The 20,409-nt window shown below is 36.8% G+C and overlaps 1 protein-coding gene and 1 long non-coding RNA gene across 2 annotated transcripts in view; one reads left to right on the plus strand and one right to left on the minus strand.

Moving 5' to 3' along the window:
* The window catches only part of LOC114469412 (transmembrane protein 132D-like), a 184,493-nt gene that overhangs the window by 44,964 nt on the left and 119,120 nt on the right, over positions 1–20,409 (minus strand). Inside the window, 1 exon segment of the mRNA XM_028456921.1 lies at positions 876–1,019. Within this exon segment, the coding sequence (XP_028312722.1) occupies positions 876–1,019 (144 nt within the window).
* On the plus strand, positions 4,587–18,434 carry LOC114469130 (uncharacterized). The gene is made up of 3 exons (XR_003674727.1): positions 4,587–4,720; positions 13,973–13,979; positions 18,422–18,434. It is a non-coding gene; the product is annotated as an uncharacterized LOC114469130 (long non-coding RNA).

Consider the following 20,409-nt stretch of genomic DNA (forward strand, 5'->3'; position numbering starts at 1 on the left):
ACAATTTTTTTCAAGTACAATGCCAATTATAATTACACCATAACTGTAATTAATTATCAATTACGCGATTACAATTATAATTGACCCCAACCCTTGCATCCACACAAAAAGGGGGAAAACACTGTAGGAGCCTCTATGTGGCGCTGTAACGTTGCCACAGAAATGCACCGAAACAGGGAACAGACACAGAGAGAAAGCATATCTGGATTAGGAGTGGAGGGTTTTTCTATTTTTTCTTTATTTGGTCACAATGCGAACCACCAGATGATTTTCCAGGCTGTGCTGCAGTTCCTCCATGACAGTGGAATGTACGGAAGGATCTAGTTGTTAAAAAAACCAGTGGAGGGCAGTAATAACTTGCCGTAAATTATGATGATGAAGAAGATGACGAAGACGAAGACGAAGACGAAGACGAAGAAGAAGAAGAAGAAGAAGAAGAAGAAAACACTGAGGATGCTCATAAAAATCATGTGACAAAAGGACAGGACATACAAAAGAAAAGAGGAAAGAGATGGAGACAAAGACATGGCAGCAGATTTGCTTGTGGACCAATGACGAGCTTCGGCTTTGTTGCTAATGTTACTGTTGTTGTTGTGGGTGGTCGCGCAAGCACCTACGATGGAAATGGCGTCAACGTTTTTAGAGTATGCGTATACGCCGTCCGCACGGCGACCCAGCGGGTGGCATTCACAGACTTTCCCGCTCTGGGACACGTTTTCAGAAGTTATCGTGTTTGGCTTCCAAATCGTCATTGTTGTGTGGACACAAAGGCGTAAACGATAAAAAATTTGACCGTTTACAATAAAACTCGTCTCCGTGTGGACGGGGCCTGAGCCCGGTCGTGAGTACCCACTATAACACAAATAGACACTTACCTTCAAAATGTCCACGTCAGTTGAGCTGCATGTGACCGACTCGTCCACTTCCCTCACCTGCCCATCCGTTTCTACGGTGACCAATTTAACTGGGACTGCAACCCCTCGACCAGTGAGAATGGCTGTGTTCACCACTTCTGTGTCCTACAGGAAGAAAGTGAGAACACACTGATTTGTGATTTCTGTGTACACAAACAGTATTATTCATCCATGAGTCAGCACTGTGAACTTCTTTTAGGCCCAATGGACACAAAATCACCAGCATGACAGATAATGGTTAGAAGCTGGAGGTCTGGAGACCAGGAGTAAGGAGAAGGAAAAATACAGAAAGAAAGGGTGAAGGAGGCAGCAAGGAGGTGATTACAAACCTCACAATTATTGTAATCAAGGTGATTACATTTGATTAGATCCCCCTAACAAAAATAGCACAAACAACCCTAGCACAATGACATGCCTCAGCACACAGCGTGCCGGTGTCAATCTTGATTATTTGCCATTGGGTTTCTAAGGGACATTTATCACTGTCAACATACACACCAGTATGATTACAGGCTATTTGTTGGCCCACTGTTTCCAGAGTAGATGGGCTTTGAGTGTGTGTGTGCGCGTGTGTGAAGGTGTGTGCGTCTGCTTTTTGAACTGAGCTGAATTGTGCCGACCGTACAGAATGCTGACAGAAGAGGTGCAGAAGTGACCAGATGAATGACATCTATGAATTTTTCATTGTTCTTAAAATGCTTCCAGTCTAAATCACATATTTCCTGTCAGTTATCTTGGTCGTTATTATATATACACAATATATAGTATGAACCAATGGTGGAGAATGTGCATGGACATCAGGCAGATCTAGCAGCAAGTACTTTTTACTTTTATTGGGAGTATTATATCGTCTAAAATCCCCTGGCATTAGTGACGGTGCTACAGATTTTAGCGATAATGTTCTAGGTCAGAGGTCTGCAACCTTTATTCTCAAAGAAGCCATTTTGCCTCATCTCACCAGGAGTAAAGTCCTTCCGAAGCCAAAAAAAGGACTTCTCAATGTTTTCTTAGGGCTACATAAGATATCTTTAGATTGATAACTAGGGCCCTATAAAATCCGCGTTAACGGAATCGCGGAAGGAATCACGGAATGGTCCAATTAAAACATTTAAACGTGGAAATGGACAAAATCGGCATGAAACGCCGTCACCGTGGTGCAATGAACGTTTTTTTATGAGGAGCGCTTATTAGGTGCACCGCCCTCTCTCCTCCTGTCCTGGCTGCATTAAACTCATCTTAAACCACCACAAACACCCTCTAAAACAACGCAAATCATCACTGACTCCTAACTACAGAACCTCTAGTGCCCGTTAACGAGACTGTGCTTGTAAAGCTCTGTCCGTGTTTCGTGAAAACGAGGTCAGCTTTAATCATCTTCACCTGCTCAGCATTCAAACTGTTGTGCCTGGTTAACTAAGAATAACTCAGTCCGTGCTGTAATGTAGTTATTTTTATTCCAGTTTTTTGTCCGTGCCTCGTAGTTACAAATTCCCAGTCAGCAAGCTACCTCAAGTGCAACCGTTTCAGTGGGAACTTCCGGTTTACAAAATAAAAGTCCGCTGGAGCAACGTTATTAGAATGTTACATGCTAACATCTCATCAGAGCTACAGTAAAATGCATGTTGAAATAATTAATTAATTAAAAAAATAACTAATGAAACACAATAATGAAAACAATCAAAGTTTATACTCAAATGATTGTTTGTTGTTTTCCTAAAAAAGATGTTTTGTTTTCTTTTGTTTTTTAACTTCAGTGTATTGCATGGTGTTACTTTGGTCCTGACTATGGAGGACAATTTGTGTGTACTTTATTTTGACATACATTTTTGTTTAATTATGAGCTTTTTTTTTTTTTTTTTTAGTTTATTAGTATATATTTTGTTTCCTCACAGGAGTTATATACAATATTTGCTTTAAAAAATTGTAAATATTTCTAAGAAAATGGAATAAAAAAAATTTAAGTGGAAAAAATGGAATTTGGAAAAAAATAAAATGGAATTTGGAAAAAATAAAACAAATTTTATAGGGCCCTAGATAACACATGATCATGTCAATCAACACATAGTAATTGCTAATTTCTTGCAACATATCAAGCATGCATGTTATGTATGTTTTTTGGAGGCATTGTCTAATTATGTTATTATTTTCTGGAGTTGTTTTTGAGTAATTTTTGTGTATTTCTGTTGTCGTTTTGCTTGTTTGTAAGTACTGGGGGTTTGTGGAATATTCTTTTAAGTTTTTCATTTTTTTTGTGTAATTTGGTTGTCATTTTCTGTAATTTATATATATTTTTGAGTTATTTCGTCATTGTTTTGTATTATTTGGAGCACTTTTGTGTATTACTGTTGTTGTTTTGTTCATTTTTGTAGTAGTTTTGTGTGTTTTGTAGTATTTTCTGTGTTTTTCATGTCTTTTACTGTATTTTCCTACAATGTTGTCATTCTTTGTTTTTTCTCTTATGTATGCTTGCTTTTGTTTAGTATATTTTTTGATCATTTAGGACATTTACTTTGGAGGCCGCATAAAATTCGACCGAGGGCCACCAGTTGCCCAAGTCTGTTCTAGACCTTTTAAAACACAGGGTGAAAAAGACACAAAAATGTGATCTATCCTTTGCTGCCACGTGCATCACTGTGTGACCTTTCCCTAATGAGAACTCGTGTTTCCACAGACAGACACACAACACTATTTTTACATTCTTGTCTAATATAATAACACGTCTCATATATGGATGTTGCCTAGATGCATGAAAATGGGCTGGAGATGAGAAGTACGCAAGCAGGTGGAAGAGTAGCAGAAGATGGGACGAATAGGATTTAGACCGTGAAGAAGATGAAAGTAGTTGAATGTGTAGTATGGCGATGAAGAAGAGGGGAGAGAGAAAATTAATATTCATATAAAAGATACGGTTTGTGATTCTATGTGTGAAACTATGCACCAAGAGTCTATATATGGATGTTGCATATGTAGTGGTATCGTATGTCCTGAGGGTGAACGCATTGATAACACCATATATATCTGTCCTCTGTGCTTAAAAGGCATGTAATCACTAAGTAGGTGTAAAAGTGTTGTTTTTAACTTTTGTTTCAAAAAGATTTTTCATCATGTAAAGACTTTAAGGAGGTGTGTATGTCCAATAAAAAAGTTTAAATCTGTTATACAACTTTTAATTTCTAATGCCTTGATAGTTATTCATGCAAAATAAAAAATAAAAAAAACTTTAGAAAAACACAACATTTCAACAGATGCATTTGGAACTAGAACTTCACCACCAAATAAAAAATAAAAAAGAATTTGTCATTTCCACATTGTTGTGTTTTTATGCTGTTGTTTTTGTTATTTTGTCTTTGTTTTACATTTTATTTTAAATAACTATGTCCCTCCCACAGTTGTATATTTTCACTATTATCCTATGTTGGTATATATTTTTGTTCTTACTGTTTACTTTTGCTATTCTATGGAATTGCTGCAATGTTTGACTTTCTCCTATGATGTTTATTCTATTCTATTGTACTTACAATTATTAAAGTGGAGTTTCTAACTCAAACTCTACAATATTTGCAGGGGTTTGCAGTTTTCCAATGCTTGTATAACACAATGGAAGTCATTTTTACTCTCAAATTATTGAAGGGAATTCTAATTTTTCCAAAATTCTGCTAAGTCCTTAAAATCATGTGACAAAATATCCCCAAATTTAATAAATACAGTCACTACCTGTCACCTTTTGCTTGGATAATGTTGGTGCCTTATATACTACATACTTTTATATCATTAATACATAGAAATGCAAAGTAGCACTATTGTCTGTGGCCCACTTCAGATCAAACTTGTCCGTATTTGGACCCTGAACTAAAATGAGTTCGACACCCGTGCTTTAGATCATTTTTCAGCTCCAATCACAATAAATCACCTGATCACGCAGAGCTGCCGTACCTTTAACAATCATGTTCAGTGGAGTAGGAAGGATTTGATAGGCTGTGAACAATTGATGATTCCGCACTTAGTATCCATATTGTCATCCCTGCTTCTATTGAATAGGACTTTGAACTTGTCATTAATCTAAATGACTTTCCATTTAAGTGGCACTGCTCTATGGTTTTGATTAGTTAGCCCTGTACAACAACACCCTACATCTATATATATATATATATATATATATATACACTTACACTAATTGAAATGTGTGTCAGTTAAGTGACTGGTACGGGGACTATATATGTTATTATTATTATTACTACAGTAAGGGGGTCAGAGACAGAAGACAGGGAGGAGAAGAAGGAATTTCATGGCTGTCCAATATAATTATTTAGTGGCTCATCAACAACTGGTTCCCTGCTGCCTTCAAAAGCTGCTCTGATAAGCCGAGAGAAGGTGCATACTCGTGTGTGTGTGTGTGTGTGTGTGTGTGTGTGTGTGTGTGTGTGTGTGTGTGTGTGTGTGTGTGTGTGTGTGTGTGTGTGTGTGTGTGTGTGTGTGTGTGTGTGTGTGTGCGTTTAATAAAAAAAGCAAGCAGAGAGGCAGCACTTCCATACTTCCACTGGATGAGGGTGCTGTTCTTTGTGTGAATGTGTGTATAGAAGCAGGAGGAACACATGTATCAGTAAAAAGGGAGAGAGACGTGCAAGAGTGATGCACTGACAGAGGTAGAACAGAATCAGAAAGTGAAATGTACACACTTATCGTGAGTTAATTGACGCTTTTCACAAGAAAAATAAAGCTCAGACAATGTGCGTGTGTTTCTGTGAGGTTTTGTGCTTGTGTGTGTGTGTGTGTGTCAGGTGGTCTCGCTCTAGTTACTTTGATTGATTGATTGATTGATTATGCACGCACACACATGTGGAGGACCAAAAATACACAAAGGAACTTTTGCTTTGAAGGTAAGCTGTTTCTTACACCAGTGTTTCTCAAATAGGGGTATGTGTACTAGGGGTAAGCGATGGCACTACTAGAGAGAGAGAGAGAGAGAGAGAGAGGAAAATGGACAAATAAAGTGTCAGTCTTGGTCCCACCCCAGGTGTGAGGAGACCGAAATTGATAAAAAAAAAAAAAAAAACTATAGAAAGACCCCATGTGGGGTTGCCTGGAGTTTAAATGGGATTGCCTTTGATCAGAAATTTGATCAGAAAAATTTGATTTTTTAAAAATCAAAACAACACAATCTAAAATAACTGTATTTCTGCACTTTCACTTAGTGAAATATAAATCTAGTTCAACTAAAATGCGTTAAAAAAAAAGACATCTGACCTCAAACATGATCGAAAACTAATTCTAGCAAAAAATGTCTTTGGGGTCGCCAGAAATTCTTGATATCCAAAAAAGGTTGGGAACCACTGCACTAAATACTGTTTATTTACTAAATGAAATTCTTTAAAATGTGTTATCACTCATTCATTCCATCATTATGCTCTATATTTCTTTTAACAGTTTTCTAAGCAAAATGTTGTAGTCAGGCAAAGGGGGTACTTGGATTCAGAAATAAGAGAAAGGGGGGACTTGACCAAAATATCTTACACTGTACTTCTCTTGATGATATTATACACTAAAACACATGGGAGCACACAAACACATACACAAACACACAGAATTAAGTTTTGTTATGTGATTTATATTTTAAAATGTATGTCTTGTATCATTATCTTCCATTTGAACTTCTGTTTATAGCATTTTAACGTAACCTTTTTTCATTTTCATTCATTATTTCTTGCGGCAACAAAGGAAGCTCTTCATCTTAGCATCTCTTAGCATCTATTAGCATGTATCTTTGTCCACTTCCTTAAAAGAGAATAAAAACCAACACCTTAGCTGTTATAAAGCTATTGACAAAATGTCTTTAGGACTTGGCCACCCCTGTCTGAACCACTAAACTTAACTGAATGGCAGCTAACCAAACAAAAGCACCTGCATTCCTTTGGCTATACATGCTCGACTCATTAAACTATAGCCCACGGCTTGACACGTGCTACACAACACAACTAAATGACTAAAACAATTGAGTGCTTTAATCTAAAAGCAATGATTTAATCAGCCAGTCTCCCTTTGGCTACAGCGGAATGACACAGGCATGCTAACGTGCACACGTGATAACAGAGATGAGTGCAAACATGATAAACACTGTGATGACCTATAAGTGCAACAGCCACCACATTACCTTACACGTTGGTTAAATGGGAGTGATGGTAATGGAATAAATGGCTGGTTTACAGGAAGTTAAGCCCTGAAGTAAAAGAAATAAGATGATTTAAACCAAATGCAGTCTTTGGGACACTTTGCAATGACCTTCCTCTAAACCAGGGTATCAAAGTCATTTTAGTTCAATGGCCAAATACAAAGTAATTTAATCTTAAGTGGGCCACAGAAATTAGGCAGGAAAACAAGCTATTTCAAAATTAAAGTCCAGAAGTTTGCACTTTACACAACGTATAAATTATATATAAAGTATGTAAGGCGACGACAATATCCAGGCAATACGTGAAAGATATCAACCCCTGCAGGATTGAAATTACATTGATTTTGTGACCAAGTTATATTTCATTTGGGGAAATTTCAGATTCAAAATGACTGCAGTCATGTGATAAAAGCGTGGGAAAATTGCGATCCTCCTAATATTGTAGAGTTTCATTGAAATTGTGCATTTAGAATGGCTGAGATATCTACAACTGAAACATTTGTTTTTTTCTGTCTTTTAAACTTTCTCGTGCGGGCCAAATTGGATGGTCTAATGGGCCTGATTTGGCCCCCGTGCCTTGAGTTTGACACATGTCCTTTAAACACAGGGCAGGAACCATTAGGATAAAATTGACATAAATCATTACTGCCAATATGGTGTTGAAAAATGTCGGTTTCTTTCCTAACTTTTTTAATGCAAATGGGCAAAACAGAAAACACAAATCAAGTATAAACAGCTATAAATTAATAGAATTAAAAGTAAGGATAAAAAGCAGAGGTATAGGTTTGCTCTTAACAAGGATAATTAATTAAAAAGCCAATAAAAATAGCATAATGGGTAAGTGACAAAGGCAGAGCTAACATGGCAGGGGTTTATGTCTAATGGATGAGTGTATTAACCATTTAACCAGGGGCAACAGCTGGGAAACACTAAACTGTGTCAGGTTTACCAATTTTATACAAAACACTGTCTTTCAGTGAGGTTTTTTGTTATGTATTTGCAAAGCAGAAACCTAAACCACACCTGAGCTGATGGTCCAACAGCAGCAGGAAAAGGAAACTACAGGACGTGTCAATGATATTGTTTATTGCAGCGTTTAAAGTAATAACTGAGTCGTAAAGTCACTTAGGATGTGCTTGTGTGCAAATCAGATATTCAGCATGTCGCTACAGCAATCCCATTTTCATGGTCGGATTGGTTTATTAATTAAGGAGCATTGAAGTTTGGGTTTTTCTCGCTACTTTGCTTTTACTTTGTCATTCTAGTTAAACAGACTACTGTTTAACTAGCGCGTAAATTTAGCGCGTGTGCATATGTCTGTGTGAAGATGAAAGGTAATATTGCTCTAAGCCATTGTATCATCATTAAACCAAGGGTAGAAGGTGTATTTCATGCGCAAACATTAGATCAACCAAACAGAGGTGTAAAGTGAGTCAAGACTCAGCTGTAAAAAAAATAAAAAATGAATAAATCGGTTGATGACAGAATTTATTTCATATCCATTCAACATATTAGTGTAGCTCATTCATTAATGTGTGTTTGCTGTGATTACTGTATGTAGGTATATATCAATACTTTGCAATCAATACTTCACTTTCTTATACTTTTTAAATAATTCTATTAACGTATAAATATCCCAATAACACAATTTAATCAGTTTTGTGCATTACACTCGTACGTGCTGCTGTTTGTCTGGCCTTTAATGTCACATATATTAAGCCTGTCTGATATCAGTAATATCAGTGCCCTGCATCGACATTTTTAAAGTGACTGCAGAAAGAACAGCTTATTGAATGCAAAGTAGCCGCAATAATGAAATCTCCAGCCTATGATGCTTTTAGTCGGTAGAAATTACATAAAGATTGGGGAAGGCAGACAATATTTGGGGACCTGGTTTTACATAACTTATCATACTGCTCACACTGCTTCACACCATTTACACGGATGTCCACCCCATATATCATTATGTGTGACCAGTGCAAGGTGAAACCTTGTCTGTAGTGGTAGCATTTCCGAGCATAGAGGATGCCGCAAGACGTTTAATAATAACCTAACCACTAGGAACAAGTATATCACAGTGTATCATGTGTTTTTCTGCAGTCTGTGCCTTCTCCTCGCCCTCCAAGGGCTCTCTTTTCTGTTTCAGGTGTCTTGATGCTGAAGTTGGTGGTTGCTGATCAATGGGTCACAGCTCAACTAGTCTGGAACACTTGGATGGACTATCCTTCCATCCTATTCTGTTTGCCCTTCTGTTCACTAACCCCAACCAGTCAAAGCGGATGGCTGCCACCTCTGAACCTGGTTCAGCTGGAGATTTCTTCCCACTGTCGCTAAATGCTTGTTCATGTGTCTCTTGTTGGGGTTTTTCTTTTTTACTATGGACTTGTTTTTTTTTTTTGTGAAGCGCTTTGAGATGACTTTGTTCTAATTTGTGCTATATAAATAAAGTTGAACTGAATTGAAAATATTTAAATAGTACGATTTTGGCGTACATTTAAACATGAGGAAAGTGAAACTCTGATCATTGTGTTTACCTGGTTGATGTTCATGTTTTCTGGACAATCTGATCTTACAGATTTCAGAAATGTATTTGCCAAGGTTTTGCTTTTACACTTAACAATTATCAGAGCACGTTCTTTGTTTTTTTTCCTGTTTTTGTTCAATGTTTCATTCATCCTCTATATTTGTGTTTCCAGCTAACTCGGAGTACAAACCTGTTGTGTAGTACAACTTAAACATGAACCATTCCATCTAAACACAATACAGTCACATTTATCGCCAAAGTAGAAACTCCAAAGAAAGTTAACATAAGTGTGTAGGTCGGGGCTTTTTCAACCTTGGGTTCGTGACCCCACGCTGGGCCGCCTATAATTCAAATGTGATTGCCTGAAGTGTCTAGTAATTGATAAAATATAAAAACAGATTATATATCCAGTATATATAAATCTAATTGAAATAAAATGCAGTATAAAAATATATCTTGTCAGTAATTCTGGTCTTCTCTGTATTTGTAACGCAGTATGACAGCCATTATCAAAAACTTAATTCTAAGGGGGAAAAATGTCTCTCGGGTCGCCAGAAATTTGTGATATTAAAATGGGGTTACAACTCAATAAAGGTTGGGAACCACTGGTGTAGGTAAAAGGCTGTTAAACGTATTGTTTATAACACAGATTTCAAGAGACTGGGTTGCAAATTTGCAATATTACACAGTCTTTTAAGATTTATATTTTCAGTACACATTTAAGCCACATGAGGCGCCATACTACCACTCTACCACACTCACGGTTTCCACCCTAACAGGCCCAATTTCAATGAGATAATACAAAAGATAAAAAGTAGGAAGCAGTGGTGAAGGTAATGGATTATAAGTACTCACGTTACTGTAGTGAGTTGCTTTTATGGGTAATTGTACTTTATTGAGAATCTTTCTAAATATTATTTGTTTTAAAATGATCAACGTTGTGAAACTACAAAAAATGAAATGACCAGACAACAATCAAATGCATCACATAATAGCCAACCAATCAGATTAAATGTAATCCATGCGCCAAAACAGAGTTCATCAATGTCGCTACACTTAGAGCCTGATACATTTTTTAAAATTTTGAATTTAATTTAATGGTGTTATTTTATTTTAAAAACAAATTGTACATTTTGACAAACCTTGTATTTTATACAGATGCCTTTTTGGAAAATAAATTAAGTTCCAATTATTTGAGGTTTGGTCTCTTCTGCATGAGATGTTTACTGTATGCAAGGGAACCGTGGCAAGATTTATTACCTCAAATAAATGTGGGCGGTGAAAGTTACTCTTCATTTTTACTTTGAGTGCTATTTAATTCAGCTACTTTTTACTTGTACTTGAGTGCAATTTCAATCAAGTAACAGGACTTCTACTTGAGTAGAATATATCGGTACTCTTTACACATATGTCAAAGACTCTCCTGTGAGTTGTGTTTTTAAGATATTTTCTTCAGTTTGACAACGAAAGATATTTTACTTCTTCTTCTCCACCCACACGCACAACACGCCTGATAGTTTGTCCACCTGGATTCACTCCCAGCAATACCTTGTTACATAAAACATTCAACATGGAGAAAAAAAGATTCAGGGATCAGGAGGAAGAAGAGAAGGAAGGTGGAAGGAGAGAAAGAGATGATGGAGAAAGCTGCTGCGGTGGTAGTGGTGGTGTGTGTGTGTGTGTGTGTGTGTGTGTGTGTGTGCGTGTGTGTGTGTGTGTGATATATTAGGGATAAATGGCTATTATCACAGTGACAGTGTTAATTACAGCCACACTATTAGGCTGGGGAAGTGCCGCCCCATTTATTTGGCTGCAGCGTAGTACTAAAGTGTGTAGTTGTGAGTGTGTGTGTGTGTGTGTGTGTGTGTGTGTGTGTGTGTGCGCTAATCAAATCTGGTTGGACATTGTAACTACTGCAGCCTAAACACTGGCCTGTCGTCTATATCCTTCACAGAAACCATCCAGCCCATGTCCTTCTTTCACAATCATTTACTCTTACACATCTTTATATTTATATTCATCTCACTAGAATCTGATCAGTGAAATTATGAAATAATGAAGATGATGTTGACGATAAAGGTATTGGTTTCACCCAAATTTCTGGCTCTGAACAACGTTTGAATAATTGGATTAGGTCACTATTTTTTACTGAATATACCTCTTCACTACGGTCTATTCACAATTATTTTTAAAATATTTATCTAATATATTTTATATTTTGTTCCTTACAGTTTTCCATACCTGGTTATCCCGTACAGGACCACAGAGGGTGCTAAAGCTTTGCTAACAGACAGATTTAGAGACTCAATTTCATTATATGTACATTTTGTTTTTGAAGTTCTTGGAATGCATGCAAAAAACATATAAAAATACTTTAAATGCTAGTGTTTTATTACAATATTACCCAGAGATAAGTTTAATTTTTGCTGTTTATTGTATAATTTAGTTCACGGAACACGTTTTAGACCTACGGAAAAAGAAAAAAACTGTTGGAAAAAACTAAATAAATATTTGAGATATTTCAATTTTGAATTCACTATATTATTATTATTAGACAGAAACCCATCTACATTCTCTTCTCTGAAGCTACAAAAACACGTTTTTTTTTTTTTTTCCAATAGTGTTTTTTTGTTTTTGTTTTTGCAACCTAGTCATCATCATTCAACATCCATGTGCTCTCTGGTCCCCCCCCCCCCCAAAAAAAAGTGTTTCCCTTCATCTCTGTTTCAACGCTTTCACACCGACGCTGCATTGAAGGCAACTCTGAACTCTGCCTTTTTCATTTCAAAATTCTGAGAAATTACAATAAAGGCAATCATTTTTGTGTGATTTAAATTTATATTGGCCCAACAAAGCAAGGCCACATTATGAAGCATAATTTAGCATCATTTTGAATGCATTTTAAAATAATAAAAACAGCAAAAAAAAAAAAAGCCTGCATTACTGTGTCCCAAAGCAGCGGTAAGTAATTTGTAATTTGTGAATGTTTTTACCATTAAAATGCTTTTAATCACTGTTTCATTTTTAGAGGAAGATTGATTTTACCGTGTAGGCGCTCCGACTCGGCTATCCCCAGTCCATAAACCCAGAGTTCTGAGTGTCATTGAATGCAGCATAAGAACAGTGACTTCCTGGTGATGATGCAGCCTGTAGGCGGACTTAGGAGTCCACGTGGTGTGCAAGCAGCTGATTGACTGAAAGACTTTGACTCAAAGCTTTCCTAAAGCTTGTTATTGGATGAACAGCACCTGGGTGGGCCTTGATTGGTGCTGCGGGGGTCTCCAAAAAATCTATAGTATTCTTCACCTTTTGGCTCCTGAAGCTGATGCCCTGGTTCCCGCTGTCGGTCATTGTGATACTGATTGCAGTTGCTAATGTGATGCTAACAAGCCGTATTGGGGTTAATCACAGTGCTGCTGATGCAGCCACCAAAGACTTACTTTCTTTGCTGCTTCACCATAAAATGAGGAGAGAAAAGGTGGATGCAGGGTAGGACAAACACCAAAGACCATTGATGAAGACAAAGTCACCCATGAAGAGGCTACTGGTGACAAATGGAGGAGGAAGAATCGTGCTCATCTATTATGTACATTTCTAGGTAATGAAAGGGTATTCAGGTTTTATTTAAGAACACAATGACATGTTGGCCTTGATCGAATTATCTTTTCATTGAAATTAAACTGTGATTCAGGAAAGAATGGAAGAATAACTCAATAACATAATAAACTCTTGACCTGCTATCCTTTTCTAAATATAAGTTTTATTTCTAAATATTGTTCACATTTTCATTTTGTAATTCTGTTTGGGGCACTGTGATGGACTGGCACCCTGTCCAGGGTGTACCTAGGGTCAAAATGTTTTACAGAAATGGTTTACCGTTTGCTTTATACATTAGGTTGAACACAATACTATAAATAAATTATAATTTATTAATTATTTAATACATTATTTTCAAATAGATGAACTGACACTCATACTTTGTGATTGATGAAAATAATAGGATTGCATTAAATAATATACAATAAAGTATAAACATCACATCCCACAAAGTACTGTACATGAATTTCTGTGTTTTGGTTGACATCTTGTATATCTTTGTTGATTTTGCACTGCTAAAAATAAATTAAAAAAAAAACTAAAACAAAATGTTTTTGCTCGAATTAAGCAAAGAAAATCTGCCAATGGAGCAAGTGAAAACTGTCTTGATAAGATTTCTTGAAAAAAGATGTCATTTCTAAGAATTGCATGACTGAAGAGGTCTTAAAATAAGTTTTAAGTCATTTTCAGTTATATTTCACTTGGATTGTAATAATTTTGTGTCTCATAATAAGGTTGTGAAGCTTGAAAGTAGTATTTTTCTCCTGAAAGGAAGCATGTATGTTGGTACCATTCTTTTTATTTAAGGCATGGTGTCATCTTATTCATTTGTATTACTCGTTTTGCAATTGCTCTCTGATTTTGTGTATTGTATTATAATCAAACTGTGTTTTTAAAGTAATTTTTGTCTATTTATGTTTATTTTACTATTATTTTGAGTATTTCTGTTGTCGTGCATGTGTGTTTCTGGAGTGTTCTTCTGTATTTCTGTTATCATTTCATGTATTTCTGCTGTCATTTTGTGTTTTGAAAGGTTTTTTGCATTTACTTTTCACGGAGGCCGCACAAATTAAGACTGAGAGCCACATGTGGACCCTGGGCCAGCAGTAGCTCATGTCTGTTATAGTATAGAAGATGAGTAGATTTAAAAAAATAATAATAATAATTAAAAGGGAGTAAGACACATATACAAGATGATTAAGGAAAAAGAGTAAGAGAAGAGAGGAAAAGGTGGAAACAAAGGCAGAAGTAAATGGTGGGAGGGTCTGTGAAATGATAAAGATGTTTTAGGGAAGAGGAGGAGAGAGAAAGCATGGAGACATTAAGCGTAAAGGCTCTCCCTCTCGCACACACACGCACACACTCCAGCAAAAAATCCCAGAGTTGTACTTTCAATTACCAGACCTTAATTGCATTAGAAATCCCCCCACACCCCCCACCCCTCTACCGTAACATGATGTTCTGAATTTAACATGGCCCTTCCCTCCCTACAACACAGCTCATTTTCTAAGCTTTACTGCTTTTCTCTTTTGACTTCATCATTTCCCTCATCTCTGTTTGTCACCTCCTCTTTAATTGTTCTCCTGAACTACAAACCCTCAAAGCCTTTTTCAGCTCCTCCACTTTCTTCCCGGCTTCGTAATTTGCCTATTTCCTTCTCTCGTTGCCTATTGTTGATATTTTAATGTCAGTGCTTTGCTTTAAAAACCAAATCACAAAAAAACATGTTTTTAAAATAATTACCGTATAAGCAATTTCACTATATTTACAAGATTCACTGTGACTGGATTTTCAAGAGGTGTGAGAATGACACACGATAAAAACCACAAACATTCTGTGCTTCCCTCCATGAACGTCACTTTATCCTTGATTATAAAAAACTTCACTTAATATTCTACAAAAAACAAAAGTGTATATCAGGGCCGGCCTTGCCGCTAGGCAACCCAGGCGGCCGCCTAGGGCGCCATCTGCTGGAGGGGCGCCAAATTGCACCCCCTGACAAAATATATTTGTAATAATTTAAAAAGGTATATAATACATTTGAAACACACACTTTACAATCACTGTACATGTTTTCTGTTAATTATATATATATATATATATTTTTTTTTAATTTTCCTCCCTCATTACGATGCCTTTTTTGCATATGTAGTAATTGTGAACACATTGTGTTCTTTGGTTTTAAGATTTTGGTTACCGACTAGTAAAACCAAACAAGAAAGTTGAAAGCAGTGAAACATTTATATATTTTATTTTAACTTTTGATTGCACTGTTTTACATTGCTTTTAGATTTTGCACCATTGTTGTTCCCTCAGGACATTTGCACTATACTTAGGTGTTATATTGTATTATATTTTTCAATGGTTTGTTGTGTCGCATTGTTTTGTCTTGATATTTAAAATAGATAATAATGTGTATACACTGTGTATTCATTTTTTCATTATTTATTTGGGGGGCACCGAATGACCTAAACCCAGCCCTGGTGTATATTCTCCATACAGTCCATACAGTCTGATCTTTGCATGTGTAGAAGTAGTTCCAGCAAGCATTCTACATACACTCACTTGGCAGATGAGATCTTCTGCAATGCTAATTGTGTATTAAGTGGCCGTTGTGTACCAGGAGCCAACTGACATTTGCATTATTTTGTGCAAGTATCTTGCGCAACTTGTCTCTCCCCTTCCTCTCAAAACGCACCGCCCAGAGCGAGTGCTCTTAAACTTAGGCTGGTTTTGACATTGCCTACATCCACTTGCCCCTTGTGTTCACAAGTTAGGTCAGTGCCCTCCTCTGGCCTGTCTTATAGCTTTCGTCATCTCACAAATTTGCTTCCAAATGTTTTGAGCTGCAAAAAGCCTCCACCCACACATAAGCGCACACATTTCACCCCCCCCCCCCCCCCCCCCCCCCCCCGCCTCTTTCTTCTATCGAAGTTGACTGATTGGAGCAAACTCTGCCCGCTTCATATGGAAATGAACGTGCAGCCCAGGACATGCAAGTTCACTGTGACCCAAATACATATGCAGTCCTGTGCAGAAACTGTACGTGTCATCTGTGTTGATGATTAATAGGAGGTTTGAGACGTGTGAGAGGAACTAATGCAACAACAGTGACTTTCTAGATTTGCTGGTAGCCCTGAACATATTTTTAAGATCGTTATAATTCTTGGATTTCTTGCTGTGAGGCAGTATTCCCTTGGTAATCTACTGTTAGGACTTTTTTAAAACAACATACTGTAAATTACAACCCAGACCCTTGCAACACTTTACAGGAAGTTTTATACATAAGGCTGATATTACACTGTCATTATCTGTCATTGGCATGAATAAGGTGTCATGGAGGATGTCATTAAGTGTCGTTTGCTAGATTATGACACCTTTAGAGCTATGTTGGTATTTTTGGGTTAGGTGGAGAGATCTAGTGGGGGTTAGGTAGGGTTAGGATTATAGATTATGTTTAGGGATTAGGGTAACACAACTTAATGACAGCCTTCATGACATCGTATTAATGCTAATGACAGGTGTCATGTCATAATAATGACACCCGTATACCCCAACTTTGTATAGCATATATGAATAATTTAAATCCAGTATGTATTGCAACAACAGCTGACTAAAGCTACGTTCCAGGAAACTCGGAACTCAGCATTTCCGAGTAAAAAATTATGATCTCCCACTTTAAAGCGTTCCGCAGCACGTCCAAATATCTCAAAAACATGACTGACTGGGATACAGTTTACAATAAAGGCAATATTGTTTGAGTTTTGAAAACTATGATAATTCAGATTAGCAATTTTTTGTTGACCCAACAAAACAAGGCAACAATATTTAGTAGATTCAGCAACAATACATAGTGATTCACGTTAAGGCAGGGGTGTCAAACTCAATTTAGTTCAGGGGCCAAACACGGACCAGTGGGCCGTAGATTTTGGGTGGGGGGAAAAGAACAACTTTAACATAATTGTGCCCTAGATTTCAGTACCAGTTCAATCCACTTAAAAAAAAAAAATCTTGATTTTGTTACCAATTTTTGTGTAATTTAGAGGAATTTTGTGGAATGGCAAGACTTCTTTTCACAATTTGCAATTAAAAGTGACTACTTTCATGTGTTATAAACAAAGGAAATATGCAAGCCAGTGAAGTTGGTGAATTTGCGATATCTACATCTCGATTATTTGGTCATTTAAACAGCAATTCATTCATTTTCTGTCATTTTTATTTTCTCTTGCGGGTCGAATTGAATGCTCTAAAGGGCCGGATTTGGCCCCCGGGCCTTGAGCTTGACACACGTGACGTAAGGCATGGCACAGGGCACTAAGCGACCGTGGCTCAGGTGGTAGTGGGTCGTCTTCTGATCGAGAGGTTGGGGGTTCGATCCCAGTACCTGACTATGTGTCGAAGTGTCCTTGGGCAAGTCACTGAACCCTAAGTTGCTCCCAGTGGTCGACTAGCGCCTTGCATGGCAGTCCTGTCCCACTGGTGTGTGAATGTGAGAGTGATTGGGTGAATGAGCTGATATGTAAAGCCCTTTGAGACTGCTTCAGTGTGGTGATAAAGCGCTATATAAAATCAAGTCCAAGTCCATTTACTAAATAAGTAAATAAAATGCATGAAGCATTGCATTATAAAATCACCAAAACAGCTCATTTAAAATGAAAACATATATAAGATAAATAAGGCCTGCATTACTGTGTTCCACAATAGCTGTAAGTAAACTGTAAACATAGTTTTTTGGCACTAAAAAGTTATTTTAATCAATGTAATAATTAATTTAACAATTAATCAGGGAGGGACCTAACACAGCTTAGACACAATTATCATAGTCTCATGATCACTGCGTGCGGTTGATGTCTTACCAAGATATTATTATTAAACAGTAGATCAGATTTCCTGCTTTGTTTGACTCAATTTATATTGTTTTGAATTGAAAAGATAAAGACATCTTTAATTTAAAAGGATTCAGTGAAAATCTTTCGACAGAGGCACAAAAAAAGCCACTTGAGAGTTTCTCATTTTGAATTTGTTCTCATTATTCTTTAATCATCGAGCTTGGTTTTTGCTCAGAATTCGTTATTGTGGCTTGGAAAAAAGTTCAATTCATTTTCCCCTATGAATGATTTATGAACATATAAAGACTAATATATCTCCCAAATAAATATCCATCCCTGGTTGCCTGCGAGTTGGCATCAGTTCTAAATTTTGGCCGGCTCCCCGTTTGAGTTCAACACCGCTGTTGAAAATGATAAAGTAGGTACAAATGAGGGACATTTCACATATTTCACAGTCCAGTCAACATAGACATGTTTTTGGATGGTGGGTGGAAACTGGAGTAACTAGAGCACATCTGTCAAACTTAAGGTCTGGGGGTCAAAGCCTGCCCTTTAGAGCATCCAATGTGGCCCACGGGGAGAAGGTAAAATTCAGAGAGAAAACATGACTCGTGTAAATTACCAACGTAGCCTCTCCAAATACACAAATTCAATGACACTTCAAGGCAGGGGTGTCAAACTAATTCTAGTTGAGGGGCCAAATACGAAGCACTTAAGATTTCAAGTGGGCCACAGATGTTATGTGGAAATACTAGTAATTTCAACATTATTGTGCCCTAGTTTGCACTTCTACTTATACATAAATTAAAAAATATGTAAAAAATCGGCAATCCAAGCAATAATGTCAGTCCCAACAGAATATTCACTTTAAATGTCCTAGATTTTGTGACTAACTTCTATTTAAGGATTGTGTAAGAATTTTGAGTTTTTTGAACTGTTTACCATTAATAATGACTGCAATCATTCAATATAAGCACAGGAAAAATCTGCAAATATTGTTGAGTTTCATTTACACAATGATTCATGTTTTCTCTGTCATTTTGCCTTTCTCCTGTGGGCCAAATTGGAAGCTCCTAAGGGTTAAATCACATGATTTAAGCTGAAATTGTTAAAAATGTTATTTTTCCAAAATCCTGCAATTTTTTTACAAATATTTTGACAAAATGTCCCCAAATCAATGAAAAAATTGGTCACAAAATCAAGAAAATGTAAGTGAAGATCCTGCAGGGACTGATATCTGTCACTTATTGCTTGGATATTGTCAGTGCCTTACATATTTTCAAGTTAAGTATCATTTATAAGTGGAAATACAGACAAGGCCAATTTCTTTTTTTTTTAATTTCTAATTTTTCCACCTAAAATATGTGGCCACTTGAGATAAAACATGGTCCATATATGGCCTCTGACCAAAAAATGAGTTTGACATTTTTGATTATGTTTGTGCAGAAAGTGACAAAATACACCAGCTCAGACATTTTTATACTGCGTTTCATTCAAACAAGATTTATACTTGAGAAATTGAAAATATAGAATACTTCTGATTGAAATTGTGCACAGTAGAGTATAATGATTAAATTACATTACAAATAATAAAAAAAAATGTAAATTTGTTTCTAACTCGACATTTCAAGTGACCCCATTTTAAATTCAGGCGAACACTTATGGGGTCACAACCCCAAAGTTGAAAAACACTGTGCAAACCGCTATCCCCGTGCTGGGTTTAATACTTGGGAATTCATTTTTCCATCACCAGAGCAACAGTATTTTAAAAATTAACAACAAAGGGAAAACCTTATTTACTGTATTTTTCAGACTATAAGGCACACCAGATTATAAGGCGCACTATCAATGAATGGGTCTGACTGGGTCTATTTTCATACATAAGGCGCACCGGACCATAAGGCGCAACGGTTTGTTATTATTATTATTAAGACGCATTAAGCGAAACAAAATAGTCAGATAAGTCAAACTTTATTCAACTCATTAACAATAACTCAACATTGTTCAGGTTTAACACATAAAATATAGAACAGTACACTCACTTTTTCAGTTCAGTATGTTGAACACAGTACAGATACATATCACTCCACAAGGCGCCTGACTACGGTAGCGCTAAAGTGCCAAAAATCCATAAAGCAGTGCACCTTTATAGTTTACCAAAGTTGTACTACAACATTGTGACATTAATTTCATACATAGGCGCACCTGATTATAAGACAACTGTCGATTTTTGAGAAAATTCAAGGATTTTAAGTGCGCCTTATAGTCCGAAAAATACGGTACTATATGTTGACCTGCTGCTTTTGAACTTTTAGCACCTACAAACCCTGAGGTATCTGCACAGCCCTGAATGAAGCTGCTGTGGGAACATCCAACACA

This window comes from Gouania willdenowi, chromosome 9 (genome assembly GCF_900634775.1).
Source record: "Gouania willdenowi chromosome 9, fGouWil2.1, whole genome shotgun sequence".
NCBI classification, from domain to species: domain Eukaryota; kingdom Metazoa; phylum Chordata; class Actinopteri; order Blenniiformes; family Gobiesocidae; genus Gouania; species Gouania willdenowi.